This window comes from Sturnira hondurensis, unplaced genomic scaffold (genome assembly GCF_014824575.4).
Source record: "Sturnira hondurensis isolate 20B ecotype Veracruz unplaced genomic scaffold, ASM1482457v3 Scaffold0008196, whole genome shotgun sequence".
NCBI classification, from domain to species: domain Eukaryota; kingdom Metazoa; phylum Chordata; class Mammalia; order Chiroptera; family Phyllostomidae; genus Sturnira; species Sturnira hondurensis.
In genome coordinates, this window is record NW_028080827.1 from 4875478 (window position 1) to 4897372 (window position 21895).

At 42.3% G+C, this 21895-nt stretch overlaps 1 protein-coding gene and 1 long non-coding RNA gene across 4 annotated transcripts in view; one reads left to right on the forward strand and one right to left on the reverse strand.

Annotated features, from left to right (window-relative positions):
• Positions 1-14411, forward strand: part of GALK2 (galactokinase 2) — a 129724-nt gene extending 115313 nt beyond the window's left edge. For 2 of the 3 annotated variants that reach the window (XM_037054595.1, XM_037054594.1), the window contains exons 9-10: positions 1999-2200; positions 11408-11963. In XM_037054595.1, the coding sequence (XP_036910490.1) occupies positions 1999-2200; positions 11408-11615 (410 nt within the window). In that variant the 3' untranslated portion in view covers positions 11616-11963. Of the gene's footprint in view, positions 1-1998; positions 2201-11407; positions 11964-13587 lie in introns of those variants that run through there. The other variant, XM_037054596.1, reaches the window with a different exon arrangement.
• Positions 14412-17311: 2900 nt separating this feature from the next.
• LOC118992608 (uncharacterized) lies at positions 17312-21631 on the reverse strand. Its single transcript, XR_005067654.1, has 3 exons — positions 21494-21631; positions 20339-20413; positions 17312-17423 (listed from the first exon to the last, which is right to left on the reverse strand). It is a non-coding gene; the product is annotated as an uncharacterized LOC118992608 (long non-coding RNA).
• Positions 21632-21895: the final 264 nt, after the last annotated feature.

Consider the following 21895-nt stretch of genomic DNA (forward strand, 5'->3'; position numbering starts at 1 on the left):
CTGCTGGCTCCGCCCCTCTTACCGTCCCCGTTGAACGGTTAGATGTAGTCGGACTTCCGTATAATTCAATTTTCTGTCCTTTGGTTGTGTCTTTGTTTCTCCAAACCTTTGTTGTATTCAAACTTGGTTGTGGGAGAAGGCACAGTGTTTCCACCTATGCCTCCATCTTGGCGGAAGTCTCTAAATTTTAAACTGTGGCTAAAAATCAAGTCCTAATTATATAGACACCCATTGGAGTCTTGCTGTGGAAGGCACTGTGGAAGGCGCTGTGGGGCGAAAGGTTGTAGTGATGGAATGCATGGCCCCAGAAGATCAAGTTTCTGTCATCAGTACTTGGTGAACTTGGCAGAAATAGGAGAAACAATTACTGTGGGAAGTGTATGATAGGCACCCAAATGAGTGCCATGGCCTGCAACTGATTGTTACCATTTGGGTCCATCATCGCTTCATGGGGCAAATAAAATTTAAACTGAACTTTCAGAGAGAGTTAAAATTTTAACAGGGAGAGAAAAGACTAGAAAATATTTTTGTATGGACTAATGAGCATACTCAGAAGCAAGGAGTGTTTGGGTAACTATGTGTAGGTAAGTTTGGCTGAAGGGAACACTTCTTATTGGGACTGAGCATGCTGAGTGCAGGAATCTGGATTATGGTACAGCTGGAAAAGCAGTACAAGTTTGGGACAGGGACATGAGTAAGGATGTGTGTTAGGAGCTCAGTCTGACAGTGTTGACCTCAAGCAAGGTTGCAAGGAGAAGAGATTGACAGGAATATCAATTAGGAAATCAATGCAAAATAGTTTAAGTGGGAAAGGGAATAAAAGTATAAATTTGGCCCTGGCTGGTATGGCTCAGTGGATCGAGTATTGACCCATGAACCAAAGCATTGCTAGTTAGATTCCCAGTCATGGCACATGCCTGGGTTACGGTCAGATCCCCAGTAGGGGTTGTGTGAGAGGCAAGCAATTGATGTTTCCTTCCCTCTCTTTCTCCATCCCTTCCCCTCCCTCTAAAACTAAATAAATAAAATCTTATAAAAAAGTGTAAATTTGGGTAATGGCAATGGGAATAGAAGGGAAGGATGATTAGAAAACACACTGTAAAAAACCAATTAGATCTGGTGACAGAATTTATATCCTCTTTGAAAGAGAATTGGAAAATTCACACAAATTTGTGTCATTTCATTAATGCAAACTGTCAATTGTAAGTTTAATATATCTAATAGGACTCAATTGAGAAACTTGGAAAGAAAACTTAATTCTTTATTAATTTATAGGAAAGTTAGCCTCACACTTATAATTACTAAACTTTTACACAGATCCTGAGAATGGCTATTTACTTCCTCTGGCCTTTGCTGCCTTTTTATCCATCATCAAGCGTTAGGAAGACAGTGCTATGGAAAGGGAAAATGTGGGCTGGGACTTTTAATAGAGTCTGTTGGTTCGTAAGTGGATGTAAAAGTGCTTCTGAAAAAGCAGTAATAGTCTAGGGGAGAGGAACCTGGAGTCAGAGGCTGCAGAGGGAGTCATGTAAAAAGGCTGCCTTGAAATGCCGCCCCTCAGAGGAGGCCCAGAGCTTTCTCTAGGTGGCTCTTGCTGATCTGCTTCCTTTCTCCAGTGTAGATGGTGAGGGAACCCATTGGTGTACTTCATTCAGGTCAGCCCCCTGGGGCAGATATCGGGACAGGGACGGGCAGGGAGTAAAACTGGGGTTGCAAACAGAAGGTAACAGTCACAGTTAGCATCCTCTTAATAAGACATAACAATGTGGGGGGAAGGCTTAGAGGACGTTCCCCATACAATCATACAGTGTTAGAGCTGGACTTAAATAGAGACAAATTTAGACCATAAAGAATTCTTTCAGTGAAAGACAGACCCATGAAAGGTATAAGGTATTAATAACGAAGACAGAATTGGAAGTCCTTATTAACTATTTTTCCTTGCACTGGACTGTGCAGTCACTATTTCTAATCTTGTTCCCCATGCCCATTCTTCCTAAGTGCCCATCTTCAAACTGTACCAGCGGGCAAAGCACGTGTTCGGCGAGGCAGCGCGAGTGCTCCAGTTTAAGAAGGTCTGTGAAGAAGCACCTGACAACACAGTGGAGCTGCTGGGGGAGCTCATGGACCAGAGCCACGTGAGCTGCCGGGACCTGTATGAGTGCAGCTGCCCGGAGCTGGACCAGCTGGTAGACATCTGTCGGTGAGGCTGAGATATAGCAGCATGGCGGGGCTGGGGAATGCTGCTGATGAAATCGTTCAAATTAAGGAAAAAAAATGACACTTCACAACCTTCTAAGTGAAAGAAGGTCCTTGCCCACACCCTACAGGAGTTGTCATCTGTAATACAGAGCTGAACTGGTCCCTTCCTAAATGTCTGTGTGAGGCTCCAGCTGTGGAGTTGGTTCTTCATAACATCATAAGACTTTCCCATTTGGGGGTGATTAGGCAGTTTGGGGAGTGTTCCTCAGACATGGACCTGTTTTCACTTTCTCCTAATTTTTAAAAAGATTTTATTTATCTTTAGAGAGGAAGGGAAGGAGAGAAGGAGAGAAACATCAATGTATGGTTCCCTCTGGTGAGTCCCCTGCTGGGAACTGGCCTGCAACCCAGGCATGTGCCCTGACTGGAAATCGAACCACGATCGTGTGGATCGCAGGCCTGCGCTCAATTCACTGAGCTACACCAGCCAGGGCTTCTCCTGATGTTTTAACCAACACTGTCCACCACACTGCGGCTCTGCCAGCATCTCCTGTTTGGTGTTTTAAGTTTATTTGTTTTATACAAAAAAAAGGAGAAGACAGAAAGAGAGCCTCAGACTTGAAGGAGTGTAGTGGCGGTAGGGGGAGGTAGCTGGAGGAATTAGTTCAGAGAGCCAGCATTTCTTACCTTCCCAGTTTGTTAGGCAATATGGGGAAATACGGACTGAAGAAAGCCCAGTTTATAAAAGCTTGGTTGGGACAGAAATGTAGAGAGGGGAACTTTCACAAAGCCTGAGAATGATTCCCTTGTGACTGCTAATGAGTGGGCATCAGAGAGCAGCATGTACCCAGGTCCCTGTACCCAGGAGGGACCTCAGCGACCTTGGGAGAACTGGAGGGGAAATTGGGCAAACTCTCAAATGGCTAGCTTTTCTTTCCACTGTGAGAAGACTATACATACATGAGTATGAGAAGCACTGTCTGTAATTAGTAATGAAAATGTAATTTACCACTTGGCGCCTATGGCATTGCCACACTCCCAGCCTGAAAAGTTTAAACCAAGTAGCTCCAATCATCACAAATGGCGTGTATAACTCAATTCATCAAGAGACTTGGACATAGCATTGATACAATAACTCTGTTGTCGTCAGTGTTTGCTCACTAATTACCAAAAGCCTTCCAGAATTGTTTCATTGTAAGTGCTCTTTTTTAGAAAATATCAAGGGCCCAGTAAATGGAGGGAAACAAATATTGTTCAGTTCTGGACAGAAGTGGAATGATTCACGCAAAATCAGGAAGAAGCGTCTTTTAGCAAGGTGGTCTGAGTCCCACCTGAAAAGCGGTGGAAGGGCATTCACTAGCTTCCTGCAATTTGCTAATGAGCTTTTTCTTCCTGGGGTGGTGCACCAGCTACAACTTTCATAGGGAAAGAGGGAAATGACAATTAATAAGGGAAGTGGTAGTGATAAGTGTTAGGAAAAAAGATAGAAAGAGAAAGGATACAGAGTACCAGGATTGAGCGGGAAATCTTTATATGGAGTGGCTGAAGGAGGCCTCTCTGATGAGATGATATTTGAGCAGAGACCTGAAGGAAGTGAAGAAGTAGCATAGCACGGAGCTAGGTCCTGAAGTGGGTATGTGGCTATCACATGTGAGGAACAGCACGAAGACCAGTGTGGCTGGAGGGCAGTATAGGCAGGAGAGGGCAGTAGGTGATGAAGTAAGAGGGTGGTAGGAGCCGGGTGGGCCATTGGCAGGTCTCTGGCTTCGAGTGGAGAAGGATGGGAATAGAAGTGCTCATTGGTCCTATGCGGAAGGCCCTGAAGGAAGACTCAGGACAACTGCCGTGTGGGTGAGGGAGAGGAGTCAAGACGACTTTCGGGTTTTTGAGAAAATTTTCTTGTTTCTGTAAAAGCCACATTTTGGGAAGTCAGACTTCTTGTTTCTGGGTCAGAATTATCTTAGAGTTCTGTCAGATATGAGAGCAGTAGATGGAGGAAGGATTAAGAAGTTAAATGTTTTGAACAAGTTAACATAATCAGTCAGTAGGAGAGGGGAGCCGAAATGGGTTCAGGACTGTTGCCAAAGATAGTCTTGAGATTTCCCTCCCTGGTCTACTGACACTTTAAAATTCCTTTAGTTTTCCTGAAGGCCTGCTTGGAAACTCTTTGCATGAAAAGACAACTAATTGATTAAATGAATGAAGGATTCCTATGCCTACAATACTCAGGGCACTACTACAAGCTAAAATCTTAAAGCGATATGGCCAGGCTGCATATCAGGAAAAGCGTCTCTAGGTAGTTAGCCTACAGGAACTTAAGAAGCTACTTTCTGACTCAAGGGGAGAGAGGAAGAAAAGGTAGAGGTCAGCAGTACGCGCTGTTTCTCTGCGAAGGTTGTGACGGCTCCCCAAGAGAAGATCGGCGGAGGACCCAAAGGAAGGGCCAGGGAGGGGGAAGGAAGCTACACTCCTGCAGTGAGGCTGTTCACTTACTTTTTAATTAGATTAACGTCAGAAAAACCTCAATTATGTGAAACAAAGCATAATAATGAAGGAAAAAGATGAAGCTTGCCCAGTTATAACTCTTTTTAATGAAGATGTACATTTTAAGAAATGGCTAGATTTTAAAGTAAGATTTACTGAAGAACACAAAAAAGTTTTGAAACCAAGTCAATTGCATGTGAGACAGCTCATTTGTTATGGTTTCCCTGGTTGTACTTAAGAAAAAAATCGTTAAGGCTTTTAGTTCCACTTTGACACTTGTCGAAATAAGAGAGGTCTTAGGGATGCATTATTGCCCAAGCTGTTAATAGACCAACGAAGGTTACAAAAGTAAATTTCCTGTCTCCCTCAGAAGTCTTTCCACAACTTCATCCCACGGCCATGCTGCTCAGCCTCTCACATCCATTCCCCTGACCAGATATGAATGGGCAGGAATACAGTGCACAGGCGCATTACCACGCTCCATTCCCACGATTGGGGGTGGCAGTCTGCGCACGCTGCTAGGGACAAGGGGAAGCGCCATTCCCGCTCACTTCGGGGCTCACTTCTATTTGGGCTGCTGTCTTCCACTTACTGTCTCCTGACCTGCCAAATATATATATACACACATACATACATATGATCTGTCCAGAAGGTGTCCAGCCATGCAATATTAAAAATAGAGACATTTATTGAAGAAAATGCAAGACACAAAAAACATTGTACATAGGACAATGACAACTCAGTCCCCTTCAAAGTAGGCACCTTGGGACCTCACACAGTTTCTCCCAGTCGCCATCAGCTGCCCCATTGTACTTTCCTGAATCTTTTTAACGGTCTGAAATCTCTTCCCTTTCAAAGGTGATTTTAGTTTTGGGAAAAGCCACAAGTCTCAGGGTGCCAAATCTGGGCTATAGGGGACTGAGTCACCTGGGTGATTTGATGTTTTGTCAAAAGACATGATGCATGAGCAGGCGCATTGTTATGATGAAGCTGCCAGTCACCAGTTGCCCAGAGCTGCAGCCTTCTGAATCATCTGAATAGTTTCTGCAGAGGAATTTTCAAGCTTAACGCAAAATGTGATGCAGATTCATTGCTCTACTCACTCAGTCATTTTGAATGCGATGGTCATGCAGTGCACATGCTCACTCAATGGCGCCTACTGCCCCCAGTGACTACTATAGTGAAGTTGTCATTATTCACACATGCACATTCCAGTCCACTTTCCTTGGCTACCAGGTCACATCGATGTCATGCAAACCGTTCTTGTTATATTAACAATGGCTTGACTTTTTCTGGATAGACCCATGTAGGACATGCTGAAACCACACCAACTGGTCTTCAATGCCGTTGAGTGGCTTAGGTTTCTAAAACAGACTTGTAGTCATATTTTCTTACACTTTTTCATTTGAACAGTATTGGAACTCTGTAGTTCCTGAATCTTAGGACAGAATCTTAGGCAATCTGAAAGTATTTCTAACCTGGCTCTAAAAATAATAGAAATTGTTCTGGAAGGTCTATTTTCTGAGATTCTAGTCAGAATATTTTAGGCTTCAGAGCAGAAACTAGAAGTCTGTCCAGGTAAAGAATATCTTACTGGCCATGGCTGGTGTGGCTCAGTGGACTGAGTGCTGGCCTTCAAATCAAAGGGCCACTGGTTCAATTCCCAGTCAGGGCACATGCCTGGGTTGAGGGCCAGGTCCTCTGTAGGGTGTGCGCAAGAGGCAACCACACATTGACGTTTCTCTCCTTCTCTTTCTCCCTCCCTTCCCTTCTCTCTGAAAATAAATAAAACAAAAAAAGAATATTGTATTAACTGCTTATATTTATATTATATTATATCAATATGCATGTGCTGTTTCACACATACAGTATTTTGCTGTGTATAACGTGTACTGTTTTTGCCAAAGTTTTTTTCTTTTTTGTTTCTTGTTTTAAGTATATTTTATTGATTATGCTATTACAGTTGTCCCATTTTTTTCTCCCCTTTATCTCCCTCCACTCTGCACCCACCCTTCTTCCAGCATTCTGCCCCTGAGTCCATGTCCATGGGCCATACATATAAGTTTTTTGGCTTCTCCTTTTCCTATGCTAGTCTTAACCTCCTCCTATTTTGTACCTACCACTTATGCTTCTTATTCCCTGTACCTTTTCCCCAATTTTACCCCACTCCCCGCTGATAACCCTCCATGTGATCTCCATTTCTGTGATTCTGTTCCTGTTCTAGTTGTTTGCTTAGTTTGTTTTTGTTTTTTTAGATTCAGTAGTTGATAGTTGTGAGTTTATTTTCATTTTGCTGTTCACATTTTTGATCTTCTTCTTTTTCTTATATAGTCCCTTTAACATTTCATATAATAAGGGCTTGATGATGATGAACTTCTTTAACTTGACCTTATCTGGGAAACACTTTATCTGCCCTTCCATTCCAAATGATAGCTCTGATGGATAGAGTAATTTTGGATGTAGGTCCTTGCCTTTGATGACTTTGAAGACTTCTTTCCAGCCCCCTTTTTGCCTATAAGGTCTCTTTTGGGAAATCAGCTGATAGTCTAATGGGAACTCCTTTGTAGGAAACTCTCTTCTTTTCTCTTGCTGCTGTTAAGATTCTCTCTTTATTTTTAATCTTGGGTAATTTAATTATGATGTGCCTTCCTGTGTGCTTCCTTGGGTTCAATTTCTTTGGGATCTTATGAACTTCCTGGACTTGTATGTCTATTTCCTTCACCAGATTGGGGAAGTTATCCTTCATTATTTTTTCAAATGAATTTTCAATTTCTTGCTCTTATTCTTCTCATTTTGGCATCCCTATAATTTGGTTGTTGGAATGTTTAAAGTTGTCCCAGAGGTTCCTAAGCCTCTCCTCAGTTTTTTTGAATTCTTCTTTCTTCTTTCTGTTCTGGTTGTTTATTTCTTCCTTCTGTTTCAAATTGTGGGTTTGAGTCCCAGTTTCCTTCCCTTCACTGTTGGTTCCCTGTTTGTTTTTCTTTATTTCACTTTGTATAGCCTTCACTTCATTTATTTTGCTGCTGCACTCAACCATTTCTGTGAGCATGCTGATGACCAGCGTTTTGAACCCTGCATCTAATAGGTTAGCTATATTCTTGTTGCTTACTTCTTTTCTACAGTTTTGATCTCTTCTTTCATTTGGGTCATATTTCCTTGTCTTGGCACGCCTGTTATATTGTAAGGGCCAGAGCCTTAGGTAGTCACCAGGATGGGGCAACCCGCTTTGCTATGTCGTGGCACTGTGTGTGGGGGAGGGGTCAGAGAGGGCACAATGCTGCTTGCTTGGCTTTTGCCCTACTTTCAGTCACTTCCCCTATTACCTGCAAGCGAATTGGGCCCTTGTGGTGCTGATTCCTGGGTGAATGGGTTTGTGTATGTTCTCGGATCCTGTGGGCCCCTCCGATGGACTCTCCTGGGAAACTGGAAGTTTCTCCTGCCACTGCAACCCCCACAGTTTTTTTCAGACAGAAGTTTTGAGGTTTCATTTCCCTGTGCTGGAGCCCTGAACTGTGTGGTCTATCCCAGCCCCCAGTTGTTCCTCCCAATTTTTCCGCATGAGAATGTGAGACTGCCCTGTCTGCTAGTGGCAGCCTTGCTGCACATCCTCTCTGCCTGGATACCCATCTCTGCTCCTCCTACCAGTCTGGATGAATGTTTCTTTAACTTGTTGGTTGTTTGACTTCCATACAGTTCGATTTTCTGGCAGTGCTGGGTGTTTTTTGTTTTTAAATTTGTTGTTGTCCTTCTTTTGGTTGTGCAAGGAGGCAAAGTCTATCTACCTATGCCATCATCTTGTCCAGAACTTCCTTTTTTGTCCAAATTTTTGAGGGTAGAATAAGGATGCACATTATATATACATGGTAGTACTAATTCTGTATCTATTAATGTTTTTAATTTTTTAAATTTATGCTTATGTGGTAAAAGTATAACTCTAGAAACCATAATGATATCTGTATGGAAAATAATACCTGGGAACATGATAATTGGTTTTGTTCCTAAATATAAAAAAACAATTAAATAAAAAATTAAAACGAAAGGTTTTTTCTCCTGAAAGTTTGAGCCAAAAATATGGGTGTACATTATACATGGCAAAATACAGTAATTCACTTGGTTTCAAAATTGTTTTATGTTATTGAGTAAATTCTACTTTAAAATTTATGTTTTGTTCTTTTCAAAAATAATTTATAACTGGGCAAGTATCACCTTTCCCCTTTGTTCTGATACTTCATTTCACATGATTGAGGTTTTCTTAAAAAGCCTGAGTATGTATTTTGATATTTTAAAACAAATGTCACAATCCAGCACTATTTTTTAGAACCTATCAAATGCCTGGAATTATGCCGGGCTGAGATTAGAAAAATAGATATAAGCTGTCCCTAGAGTTAAGACTTTCTGAAATAATTTAATAGCTATGTGTATAATATAAAAGTATTTACTTTTATGGAAATGAAGTTGAATAGAAATACATGCAAGGCAAAATTCCTTGCTTTCCATCTTTGTAGTGTGTAGCAACGTGGGGTCTCATTGGGTCTCCCTCTCCCACCCCACTGCCCTGTGGGTCGTACCTTCCCTAGTAAGTGTTTTATGGTCCAGTCTGTTCATTGAAAAATGGGGAATTTTATAGGCTTTATCAGGTGCCTGTAAAGTTATAAGAATATACTTTTCAGTGATGAAAGGATCAGAGGGAACATTATTTAGAATCTCTGTCATCTTCCCTAGCCTCTGTTTTGTAGATCGCGCGTTTCAAGGCAGAGGCTGCTTGGGTGTTTTGACCAGCTCTTCTACACTATTCTCTATCAAGTCACCACAGTCATCAAAGTGCCATTTAGAAAATGTTAGGGTTTTGGCTTTCATAACTCTTGTATTGCCTCTCTGATGATCGCCTCTCAGGACCTATATTTTCATTTCTTACTGTTCTCCCAGGGGGAAAAATGCAAATGTGAAAAGTTCACTGAACACCCTTGGCTTACTTGCTTTCTTTTCTTTACTTAAAGTTTATATTGGTCTCTTAACTTTTGGATCTCTCTTGGAATTTCTGTGGCATCTGCCAAAGGGCATATTAGGCATCCGTGGGGAACACTGCAGGCAGGACCAGGGAGTGTGGCTAGCTGGGCAGAATGCTGACCAGCTGCGGGGACAGACCCTGATTTGCGATCACAAGTGCCTTAGTCTCAGGGCAGAGGCTATTTATAATAGCACTTATCATTCTCTGTTTGTGAAATTTGAGCCTTGATGGTTTTAGACTATGTGGTTGAGGCCATTTAGTCCGTTTTCGTCTACAGCAGGCAGGGTGCTGACAGAGCTGCTCGGGAGACTCAGAAGGGAGTGCGATCACTTAGGAAGTCTTCTAACTTTACTTCCTTCCACTCTCTGGAAACTGGTGGGATATCAGGAAGACGGTCCCTCTTGGCACAATTCCTCTGGGGTTTGCAGCGAGTTAGAGCAAACAACACTCAGTTTGCCTTAGGTTCAATTTTGAAACCACAGCTTTCAAAAACTGTTCAAATGAGAAAGTGTAAGAAAATATGCCTAGAAGTCCACTGAAGACCGTAAAAGACCTGGTCGGCTTGAGTCCAGCAAGATGGCAGTTTGAGGCTCAGAAAACTATGGAGGTGAGGGCACAGTGTTCCTCTCCAGATGATGCCGTTGTCTCCCAGGGACGCTTCACTGGCACCTCTGCTCTCCTCGGCCTTCTCCACACGGATAGAGTTTGATGTGACTGACAGTTGTTTTTTAATTCCTAATCACCAAATTGCAAACTGGCCCTTTGCCAGCCTAAGAACTCAGAATAATCCGAGAATTCCAGGGACAGAGAAACTGTTCAGGAGTCTGGGCTCAGTTCAGCTGTTGGGCCATAAGCTGAGTGAGTGGTTGAGGGATGGGAGGAGATGAGTTATTTTTTTGATTTGCATGCACTTTCATTTTCTCCCTTAGACATCTCTTTTCATTTGAAAATAATATTTTAATGGAGAAAACAGGTGATGAAAAAATCAATTGACAAAATCATTAAGGGGAAATGAATTACTGGTGTGCAATAATTCTGATGTTCTAGATTAGGGGTAATATTCTACTGATATTTTCCAGAAAGTAAAGTAGCTCATTTAGATGGAAAAAAAGGGACAAAATTATGCTAAATTACTAATGGAGTTTTAATCTGCTGTGAATTTGGAGTAAATTTTATCAGGAAGAGTTGGAAGTACATGTTAACTTTTATTGTCAGATACATTGTGTCCTGTAAAGTTGAGTGATCCTTGAACTTTGTGTAGGGCCTTTCACTGGTATAAACCTTAGGTTTGAAACTGTCTGACCTCTTGACTACCATGACATCTTGCTCTGTGTTGTTTCATATAGCAGTTTCCATCCCAATCATGCGTTTCATTTGAGGATAAATTCCGAGTCCAGGTGTCAGACCAGCTCCGGGTGAAGTAGGGAAAATTCCATAAAATCAATGCTCAAAAGGCTCTACAGCAACTATTTACTGTTTAGAGCCAAAACCAGGGGGTAGTTTAAGATACAACTAAATTTTAAATCACCTTTTGTAAAAGTACAAATTTTCTCATTTACTAAAATGCTCAACAACACTGGAGAAAACCCCACAAAAGAAAACACTCACACATGTTCTCTCATTAGGACATTGGTGGACTGTCTGTCCTACAAGCATCAGCCAAATCACTCTCATTTCCATCCACAGGGTCTAATTTTTCTCTTCTCCTTGTTTTAGGACATTTGGGGCTCAAGGGTCACGACTTACTGGAGCAGGATGGGGAGGCTGCACAGTCTCACTGGTACCTACTGACAAGCTGCCCAGCTTCCTGGCCAATGTGCAGGAAGCGTACTACCAGAGGAGCGACCGGAGCCTCGGGCCGGAGAATCAGAGGTTGTTTGCTACCAAACCTGGAGGCGGGGCTTTGGTTTTCCTTGAGGCCTAAACAATGTAAAAAATCTTAGAGAAACTATTTAGGGCATTTAGGAGCTGGCAGGACTTCTTATGCCGCAGTAAATTAATCCTTTCTGTTTTGTATTATGATGAACGGTTGCTATTATCAAGATGTGTTTCCAAAGAAATGGCTGAAAGCTCTCTATGTTTCATAATGATTATTTTTCCATCTTAAAATATGTTTTCTATCAATAAGAGCCAAAATTATGGTTGGACAGATCCCTTAAGGATGACTTATTGAGATTTATTCACTTTAAGATTTTTAAAAGATGAATTTTAAAAGAAAATCCTGACCTCATGGATTGGACTAGAATTAAACACACTGTTACAATTAAACTGATACAGTGGGATTGTATACAATATTCTTTAAGTACAGTTTATTTCTGGTTTCTCTTTAGTGCTCCTCCTCAAAGGTGGTCTTCTGTTGTTGATGCTGTTGATGGTGATGCCAGAAATTCTCTCTCAACTTGAGCTTCAGAACGCTATTAAAGTAATACATTATTACTGATTCACAGATTTCCCCAGACATCTTATACTTGAATGTGAGATTCTCCCAATTACCAGGATGAGAATCGCTTAATTTTTTTCAAAAGGTGGATTTAGAAAGAAAACCCCAATCATTTAATTTTTTAACCATGTGATATCATATAAGCAATCATTTTCAATTCTTCAGTCCTTGAGTTCTATCACTTAACAGAGAAACTTAGATAAAAGACACTTTAAGGCTTTATTTTTAACCAAAGACACTGAAATAGAGAACAGGCTGACAGTGACCAGAGGGGAGAGGGGAGGGAATTTCAGGGGAAATAGGGGAGGGATTTAGAGGAACATATATAAAGGATACATGGACAACAACTGAGAAGGGTGGAAATGGGAGGGAGGGGGGAGCACAGGGGGTGGGGTGGGATGGGGGTAATAGACAGAAAACTGTACTTGAAAAATAATTAAATAAAAAATTTGGGGAAAAAAAGTCTTTCTTTTTCTTCACACTGAAATAGACAATTAACTGAATGGTAATTGAGATTGTTCAATTTGTTCATGGAGTTCACTTTTTTCCCCACTTTATCCTAACTTTTCTCAAATGCCTCCCTAATCCAACAGGATGCCTACTGTTTTGGCCCACACCATCTTGTATCCCTTCCTTGTATCTAGCAAGGCTTATTTCCACATGTGGACCAGTGTAGGGCCAGTGTGCAAGGGTGTAGGTGAGAGCAGGAAAAGGCTTAGAGCTGGTTCTGGGATTGGTTAGGGGTGTTGGTGGCTATGTGTATGTGTTTACCAAAAGTGGGAAGAAATGTGTGGCCATGTGGTGATGGTAAATGAATGACTTATTTTCATGGATAGAAGACAGGAGGGCCATCTCAGTTTTATGGAGGTTTAGACTAGAAAGCATCTTGGATAACTGAGACAATTATCAGATAATTGTAATCAGATAATTGAGAGAGCTGTGATCTTATGGCATGAATTATCCAGAATATTATGACAGTCTTCTATTATTCTGTGATTATTTTCACTCATGTGCAACTCAGAGACTGGATGTCATCATCTCGTGCCTCAGTGTCGTGGAGGCTGACACAGAGCTGATAGTCACGGTTCTCACAGGACAGCAGTTGTACTGGGAAACCCTCCATTCTGTTCCCAACTGAACTTCCGGTGCGTTTCCTTCTGAGCAGAACGGTAAACACTTGAGGAAGCTTAAGTCGAATTTCTTGAAAGAATTTTGAGTTTTTAAAACTCAATAATCCAAAATTGAATTGATTTAAAATGATAACCCTTTATTATTTAATACCTTTCCAATTTCCACAAAAGATCTGTGGTTGGTATGCAATTCTTTAAAGATACCTGGATTACAGTAAAAAAAAAAAAAAACACTTGCCATTGCTTTGCTAGTATATTTAAATTTTTCACAGTGTGACTCCTTCCTTGTAATAGGTAAGGAAAAATTTTCAGTATATACTCTGCAGGACACGGTCATTCTAAGCCATGGATTTGCTTCATGTTTGTCTTGATGTCTGGCTTGAAGAAGAGAACTACTTTTCAATCAAAGCACCACCAAGTGTTATTCTAGAAACTATGAGAGATATCCAACTTTCTGGAAAGAATGGGGCCAGGGCTACTGGAAAAAAGCTTCATGGAGAAGATGGAACTTGAGCATGAATCTGAATTACTGGTGGCGGAAGACCTGCTCATGCTTTGGCTTCCATTCCTATGGGCCCATAATGAACTGGAGTCGAGGAAGTCACTGCCCAGTTTAATGAGGCAGGGGCTGTCCAGCGAGCTAGAGTTTTCACAATTCCTTGTAGTCTCCCTGATATGCAGGCCATGCATCAGTTACTAGCTGAGGTCAACTTGCCCTTTACCAGCATACCTGCACGCTTGTTTGTTCTTTTATGCCAAATACATATTTCTCTGTCCTCATGTCTCTAACAGTAATAGCTAAGAGATACCAACAAAAACGGGACAAAGAATTAATTAGTGTCTGTGGAAGTAAGGAATAGTCCTATTTGTTTAATTTAAGAACCCAGATGTTTTATTCCTTTCTCTCATACCTTTGTGACTCATATAGGAGTTTGATTAGATTATTTGATGCCTAGTTTTGACATTACACCAATAGCCAATAGGATTGCTCTAGATTTTTAAGTGGAAGCCTAGCATGCTGAAAATAAATGGCTCTCTCCTACTCCTGACATCAGATTGTCTAAGCTTCAGAATTTATTGCATGAGGGGGGACCTCCCACAAACTGGACTTTATTTATAAAAAATTTTGTATTTGTCCTTATATGTTTAAACTTCAGTCATGTTCAAAGTACTGTCTATTTGATGCAATATACCTATTGAGATGTTTTTTCCACTGCTCAAAACAGTTTTTGAACTTGTTAATTTTGATGTCTTTTAGTGCTTCTGCCATTTTTTGTTTCACCTCTTCCAAATCAGCAAAATATTTCTCTTTGAAGACATTTTTCATCCAGGAAAACAACAGAAAAAGTCACTCGGGGCTCAGGATAGGGTGAATAGGGAGAGTGGGGCACAGGGGTCAGGTTGTTTTTTTGGTCAAAAACTGCTGAACACTCAGTGCAGTGTGAGCAGGTGTGCTTGTAAATCACCTATCATGAAATGGGCAAACATGTTGCAAAATTCTTTAAAAAAAATTCACTGAAGCTGAATGCAGCCTCTCACAACAACGCCAGCTGGTACACTGATACAGACGGGTTGCTAGAACACTCACGTAGCAGGGCAAGTTTGTACTACAAGGGGCCTGCCATTCAGAAGGTAATTCTGTCTTGGGGGGTCCCCCCATATACTAATTTCTACATATTCTTGCCTGTTGGAAGAGAAGAAGGCCCTTCAGCTTGAACAGGATTGCCCATAAGCAGGAGTGGAGAGGACACTGAAAACTGGAAAGATGGAGCAATCTCCTTCCTCTTCTTTCTTTCTCACTCTTGAGTTCTGTTCAGAACCTTATCATTTCTGACTTTTGTTTCTGTTAATCGAGGGCAGGCATAATTCATCTGACACAGTGGCTGGAATCCAATATATTTTTGTGGAATTGTCAATGGAACATATAAATATGACTTTGAACACCACTAATTTCCTGTTAATTTGAAAGTCTGACCGTGTTTGCAGGTTTTGAGTTGTATAAACTGTCCTTGGTGAGAAGCAGGGGATGGGGATAGTGGGCATGAGGTTGTCATGAATACGTAAAACAGACATGTTATATGTGTCTGTGGATGATTAAATAACAAAAATGTATTCCATCCTGCCACTGTAATTTGGATGTGAAACCCTATAAGGTTTATTAAATATTGTCCAGTCTATATGAGAGAATCTTGGGGAAAAATTCTCTTTAAAATTATTTTTTAAAAACCAGGGAATTTCTAGCTGAGATAGAGGTGTAGATAGATACAATGTGCCTCCTTGCACAACTGAAAGAAGAAGAACAACAAAAAATTTAAAAACAAAAACCAACCAGAACTGACAGAAAATAGAACTGTATGGAAGTCTGACAATCAAAGAGTTAGAGAAACATCCATCCAGAGTGGTAGGACAGGCAGAGTCGGGCAGCCAGGCATACAGGATGCCTGTGGCAAGGCGGTGACTTGTGGACTGGGCAATCCCACATTTTTGAGCAGATAAACTGGGAGGAAAAAATGGGGAGCAAAACAGACCATGCAACCCAGGGTTCCAGTGTGAGGAAATAAAGCCTCAAACCTCTGACTGAAATAACCTGTGGGGGTTGCAGCAGTGGGAGAAACTCCCAGCCTCACAGGAGAGTTCCTTGGAGAGACCCACAGGGTCCTAGAGTGTACACAAGCCCACCTACTTGGGAATTAGCACCAGAGAGGCCCAATTTGTGGGTAGTGGGGGAAGTGGCTGACAGCCTATGAAAGTTGAGCAAGCGCATTGTTCCCTCTCTAACCCCTCCCCCACATGCAGTGTCACAATGCAGTGATGTGAGTTGCCCTGCCCTGGTGAAAACCTAAGGCTGTAGCCTTACTATGTAACAGGCATGCCAAAACAAAACAAAACAAAACAAAAAGGCCCAAATGAAAGAACAAATCAAAGCTCCACAAAAAACCCACAACTAAGCAATGAAGAGATAGCCAACCTGTCAAGTGCAGAGTTTAAAACACTGGTAATCAGGATGCTCACAGAAATGGTTGAGTATGGTTGCAAAATAGAGGAAAAATTGAAGGCTATGAAAAGTGAAATAAGGAAAATGTTCAGGGAACTAGCAGTGATAGGACAGAAAACGGGAATCAAATCAACAATTTGGAGCAGAAGGAAAAAATAAGAATTTAAAAAAATGATGAGAGGCTTACAAACCTCTGGGATGACATCTTTAAACATTTCAACATCTGAATCATAGAGGTGCCAGAGGAGAAAAGGAAGAGCAAGAAATTGTAAACTTATTTGAAAACATAATGAAGGAGAACTTCCCCAAACTGGCCAGGAAGTCAGAGAGTCCTAAAGAAGTTGGACACAAGGAAGCACACACGAAGAGAGATCATAATTACATTACCCAAGATGAAAGATAAGGAGAGAATCTTAAAAGCAGCAAGGGAAAAGAAGAGAGTTTCCTACCAAGGAGTTCCCATTAGACTATCAGCTGATTTCTCAAAAGAAACCTTACAGGCAAGAAGGGGCTGAAAAGAAGTATTCGAAGTCATGGAAGGCAAGACTCACACCCAAGATTGCTCTATCCAGCAAAGCTTTCATTTAGAATGGAAGGGCAGATAAAGAGCTTCTCCAATAAGGTCAAGTTAAAGGAGTTCGTCATCACCAAGCTGTTATTTTATGAAATGTTAAAGGGACTTATATAAGAAAAAGAAGAAGATCAAAACTATGAACAGTAAAATGACAACAAACTCAAAAGTATCAACAACTGAACTTAAAAAACAAAAACAAAAAGCGAACAACTAGAATAGGAACAGAATCACAGAAATGTAGATCAGATGGAGGGTTATCAGCAGAGAAGGGAAGTGAGGAGAATGGGGGAAAAGGTACAGAGAATAAGAAGCATAAATGGTAGGTACAAAATAGACAGGGGGAGGTTAAGAATAGTGTAGGAAATGGAGAAGCCAAAGAACTTACATGCACAACCTGTGGACATGAACTAAGGGAGGGAAATGCTGAAGGGAGAGGGTGATAAAGGGGAGAAAAAAATTGGACGACTGTAATAGCAAAATCAATAAAATATACTTAAAAAATAAAAATAAACCCCAAAGTTACCAGTTTATGTAGGAACTTCTCAAACTCAGCTTCAACTTCATAAGGCTTCTTGGTAGCCTTTGCTTGGAGTCTAATCATGGAACAAAGAAAATCATTAATCAAATTAGTTTTTATACTAACACCAACTAAGAACCAACATTTACAAAGAATTTAATATGCTGGCCACTTGCCAGCACTTTAGAAACATTAATTCAATTACACTTACAACAATCTTTTTTTTAAGATTTTACTTATTTTTAGAGAGAGAGGAAGGGAAGGAGAAAGGGAGAGAAACATCAATGTGTGGTTGCCTCTCACACGCCCCTCACTGGGGGCCTGGTCCACAATCCAGGCATGTGCCCTGACTGGGAATTGAACTGGCAGCTCTTTAGTTCACAGCCCGTGCTCAATCCACTCAGCTACACCAGCCAGGGCACACTTATAACAATTTTGTGAAGTAGATACTGCTATTATCTTGTGTGGTAAATGAGGAAACAGGCTCCAATAGGTTAAGTGACCTGTTCACAGCCACACAGATGACAAGGAACACAGGATTTAAACCCAAGCAGTGTGACTGGAGCCCTCAGTTCCAACCAGGGTGTGACACTGCATCCCAGCTCTAAGTATCCTCTTCAGAGAGGAGGCTCACTTAACTGAGCCCATGCAGCTGGTCCCAGTCGACTGCAGTGTCAGTGGGGAGAGAGGAGTCATGGGGACTAGCAAGAGAAAGATCTGGGGGACGAGGAGAGGCAGAGATGGGAAAGGCTACGGGGCGAGGTCGCTGACTGGACTAAGCTCACTGAGAGTGGGAATCCACTGGGCTCACATGAGAGGCATCTCTCATGACTTCTGCCGCCCAGTACTCATTCAAGAAATTTATGCAGGAGGTGAACAGTTGGATTCAGGCGGCAACAGGAGCCTTCCAGAGGGATCTTTGAGGGCGGAAAGCGGCAGGGGTAGCCCAGGCAAGGAAGGATGGGAACTTGGGACAAGGGAGAAACATCAGCAAGGGAAACAGATGGGAGGAAGAAAACTGAAAAAGGGGTACAAGGCCATCAATTTTACTGGCAGTTTTCAAGTGAAATATTTTAAAATTATTTTTCGTCCGTGAAGTTTGTAGGAGGCGAAATTTTCTGAGAATCCAAATATACTCTGCTGAAGCATAAAGTCTGAGAGCTGTGCCCGGCAAGGCCTACCTCTCCCTTTGGCCTTCGGTCTGGGGGGGGCCCTGCGGGCACAGTGGGCTCCCTCACAGGGGTCGATTGCTTTAGTGCTCTGTGCCTGGTACATGTCCCTTCACTCATTCTCTGCTTTACCTCTGCCAATTGTATCTTCTCAACCTGCATTTCCCCCTCACTGCTTACTAGCCTCTAAATCTGTCTTTCCCCGCATTTCTCAAATGTGCTCTTACAGTTTGGGTCTCTTCCTTGTCACCTTAGTCACACACGCTCCTAAGTACCCCTGGTGCCCTCTTTCCGTCACACCCTCTTTGAATCGCCCTGACTTGCAAGGCATCCTGAGACTCCCTCATCACAGGTCAATTAGCATTGACCCATCTTCCAACTCACTCTTTTACTTTATACCCTCCTCTTTCTTTAAAAAAATAACAGCTTTATTGAGATATGTCACATACCATAAATTTCAACCACTTAAATTGTACAACCCACTGGTTGTCAGTACAGTTGACCCTTGAACAACACTGGTTTGAACCGCACAGACTTGCTTATATGCAGACTTTATCCAATAAATAACCTGTATTTATTTTTCGGGGACTGCATGCATTGGTCTAGGACATTTTATATATGAAACTTGAGCCCCTGTGGATTTGGGTATCTGAGGGGGTCCTGGAACTGATCCCCTGTGTATGCTGATGGACAACTTGAGCTTTGGGGAGTCAAGTTCTATGTGTACTTTTGACTCTGCGGGGTCAGCATTATCTGTCAGCATTGAGGGTCAACTTCAATGTCAACTGTATGTTCACTTTTGCGACCATCACTACTCTCCCATCTGTCTTTCTGATTGCCTTTCCACAACCACCTCATTCATGAAGTTTACAGATAGAAACTCCCACGCTTGTGCCTATGAGCTTAATGGGCATGTAGAATCTATACCGTGTGGAAAGGAGTATGTTTTCCTTTGCTTTCTCCAACATGTTGTTGGACCAAATGCATTTGAGTGCTTCGCAACGCTGCTCTCAAAACACCTTACATCTTCCTCGTACCTTCAGTGCGGAGAAATCCTGTCCAACGTGAGCCAGTTCTGGGAACTTGTAAAATGCACCTGGAATCAGGTCTTACAGCTGAGGTGTAGCAAAGGGGAAAGCTGCCTGACAAGTTTTGGTGAAGAGTGAGTTGAGATGCCCTCGTGTGACGGGGAGGCTGGCTCTCTGAAGTCCCAGTGTAGGGAACAGTGGCAGCCGACTGGCGGAGAGCTGCGGTCCCCGCTGGGGCTTGTTTGGAGGGCTGTGCTCATCTGATGCCCATTCTTGTACATGTGCGTGAGTTGGAAGAAGTAGTTTAGTCTCAATACCTCATAGTTTTCTTTTTCAGACTCTAATTTACGAAATAAATAACTTAAATGAGCCCAATTTTCCTTGCCTCAGTGGAGGACGATGTTCACATGGGTAGGGAGAGCAGCGGGGGCAAAGGGGGAAAAAGGAGGAAAAAGACCAAGACAGACCAGCTAAATAGGGTTTTTTTCGAGTTTACATGTTCCCTTAGAGTGTGGCAGGATGTCATGGGCTTGTTTTTAAAAGCCTTAAGCTCCTGGGTTTGGCGGAGTAGAAGGAGATGATGATAATGTTCAGCAAGTAATTAAATTAGCTGAGTAGGTGATTTTGGATAAGGAAAGTTAAGTTGTTACTGCAGATGGACTGTTGAGCACAAAACCTCCATGTAGATGTTCGCGTTACTGTACTTTTACACAATAAAATCGTTGTGGTTTTCTGTAACACATTTGTTCAGTTGAAATGTTTCTCAGCACTACAGAGGTGAATAAGAAACAAACCTATTAAGTTCCTTGTCAATTCTTTCCTGCCGCTGTCTTAGCAATTTTATTTCTTCATCGATTTTGAACTTTCCCCTATAAGATCAAATATTGGAGTTAAATTTTAAAATAAAACAAACATGTCTAATTGTAAAGGAATAAATCAGCAATTGCCAACTTTCATGCGTCAGTAAAAGTCCTTTACAAACCAGGTAGGTGTTCAACATCCCCTCCCAACTGCAATACTTGGGGTGAGGGAGCCCCCCATGTCCCCTCTTACAAACTCATGCTGAAGGCATCACTCAGGAGCGTGGGCTGGACTGGCTGCTTCCACAGGGGCCTCTGACAGGATGCCCAACCCCGCGCTTCCCACTGAGCACAGGCAATCTAGGGCTCCCCAACTCTGTGTATGTGGGTGGGAGGGGAATATGGACCTACGGGAGCAGAAGTTCAGACTCCCCTTCTGCCTGCTGGATAGGTCCTAGCTGGCTGCTTCTCAAATTACCTCTCTTCGGTGTATTTCCTCAACTTCACCAGGAACCCTTCCTTTCTCCCAGTTAAGGCACTAAAACCTCTAGGCAGTAACTGCTATCATAGAAGAATTGGATGGTACCAATTTGTTCTTATAAAAATTGATGGGCACTCTCTCATTAAGGCCTTTCTAGCTTCCTGGCACAAGAATACCCTGACTGGCCATTTTTATACTTAATCATTTTAATTAAGTATAAAAATCTGAAAATGTTTCCCTAGGAAAACATTTCGGAAAAGACCTCCCTGCCTGGCTTTCCTCAATACAGTAGCCCCAGCTGCCACCCCGGCTCTAGGGCCCTCCTTCTACGGAAGACGATGTCTCTGCTCTCCTTCCAGAGCCCACCCTGGGCTGTAAACGGGCAGTGCGCCAATCTCTGACGGCTGGGGCTCTCTCTCGGCCTCTCCATGCTGGGGTGCACCCCCCCTGCAATCGCACCACAGTACAACTGCCCCTTTCCACGGCTCCACGGTGACCACATGCATCCTTGACACTTGAATAGAAAGAATCTCTGAGGTATAAGATGCTCAGAGGCGACTCTCCTCATCAGTAAAATAAGGAGCACAGTGTAGATGATTTGTAAGATCATTTCCAGCTCTAACAGAGTCTATGATTTTATACTTAGCAAAAGCAAGGCATCAACTTACATCCTGAAATCCTTTTGGTTCCTTGCAAATTGTCTCTTTGACTCCTTTATAATATCACAGTAGGTGGGAGCAGGTGGTGTGATAGGCCATGGTTAAGGAAAGATTTCCAATTAGGAACATTTGGGAGAGGTAAACAGTGTCCTTGAAGGGGGGACCCAGGGGGTGGGGACTGGCTGGCCTTCCGTCATGACGGGTCTCTAGTGGGGCCATGAAAGTAATATCTGCAGTTATACTGAGAGGACACAAGGAAGACAACACCCATCAGGCCGCTTTAAATGTGTGTCCCATTGTCTGGACCACACCATCCACAGCAGGTTAGGACAGCAGTCTCATAAACCCTGTAATTACCATTTTTTAAATGGTTTTATTGTTGGTGTGTTTTAAAAGCAGCAATTTGTTCTG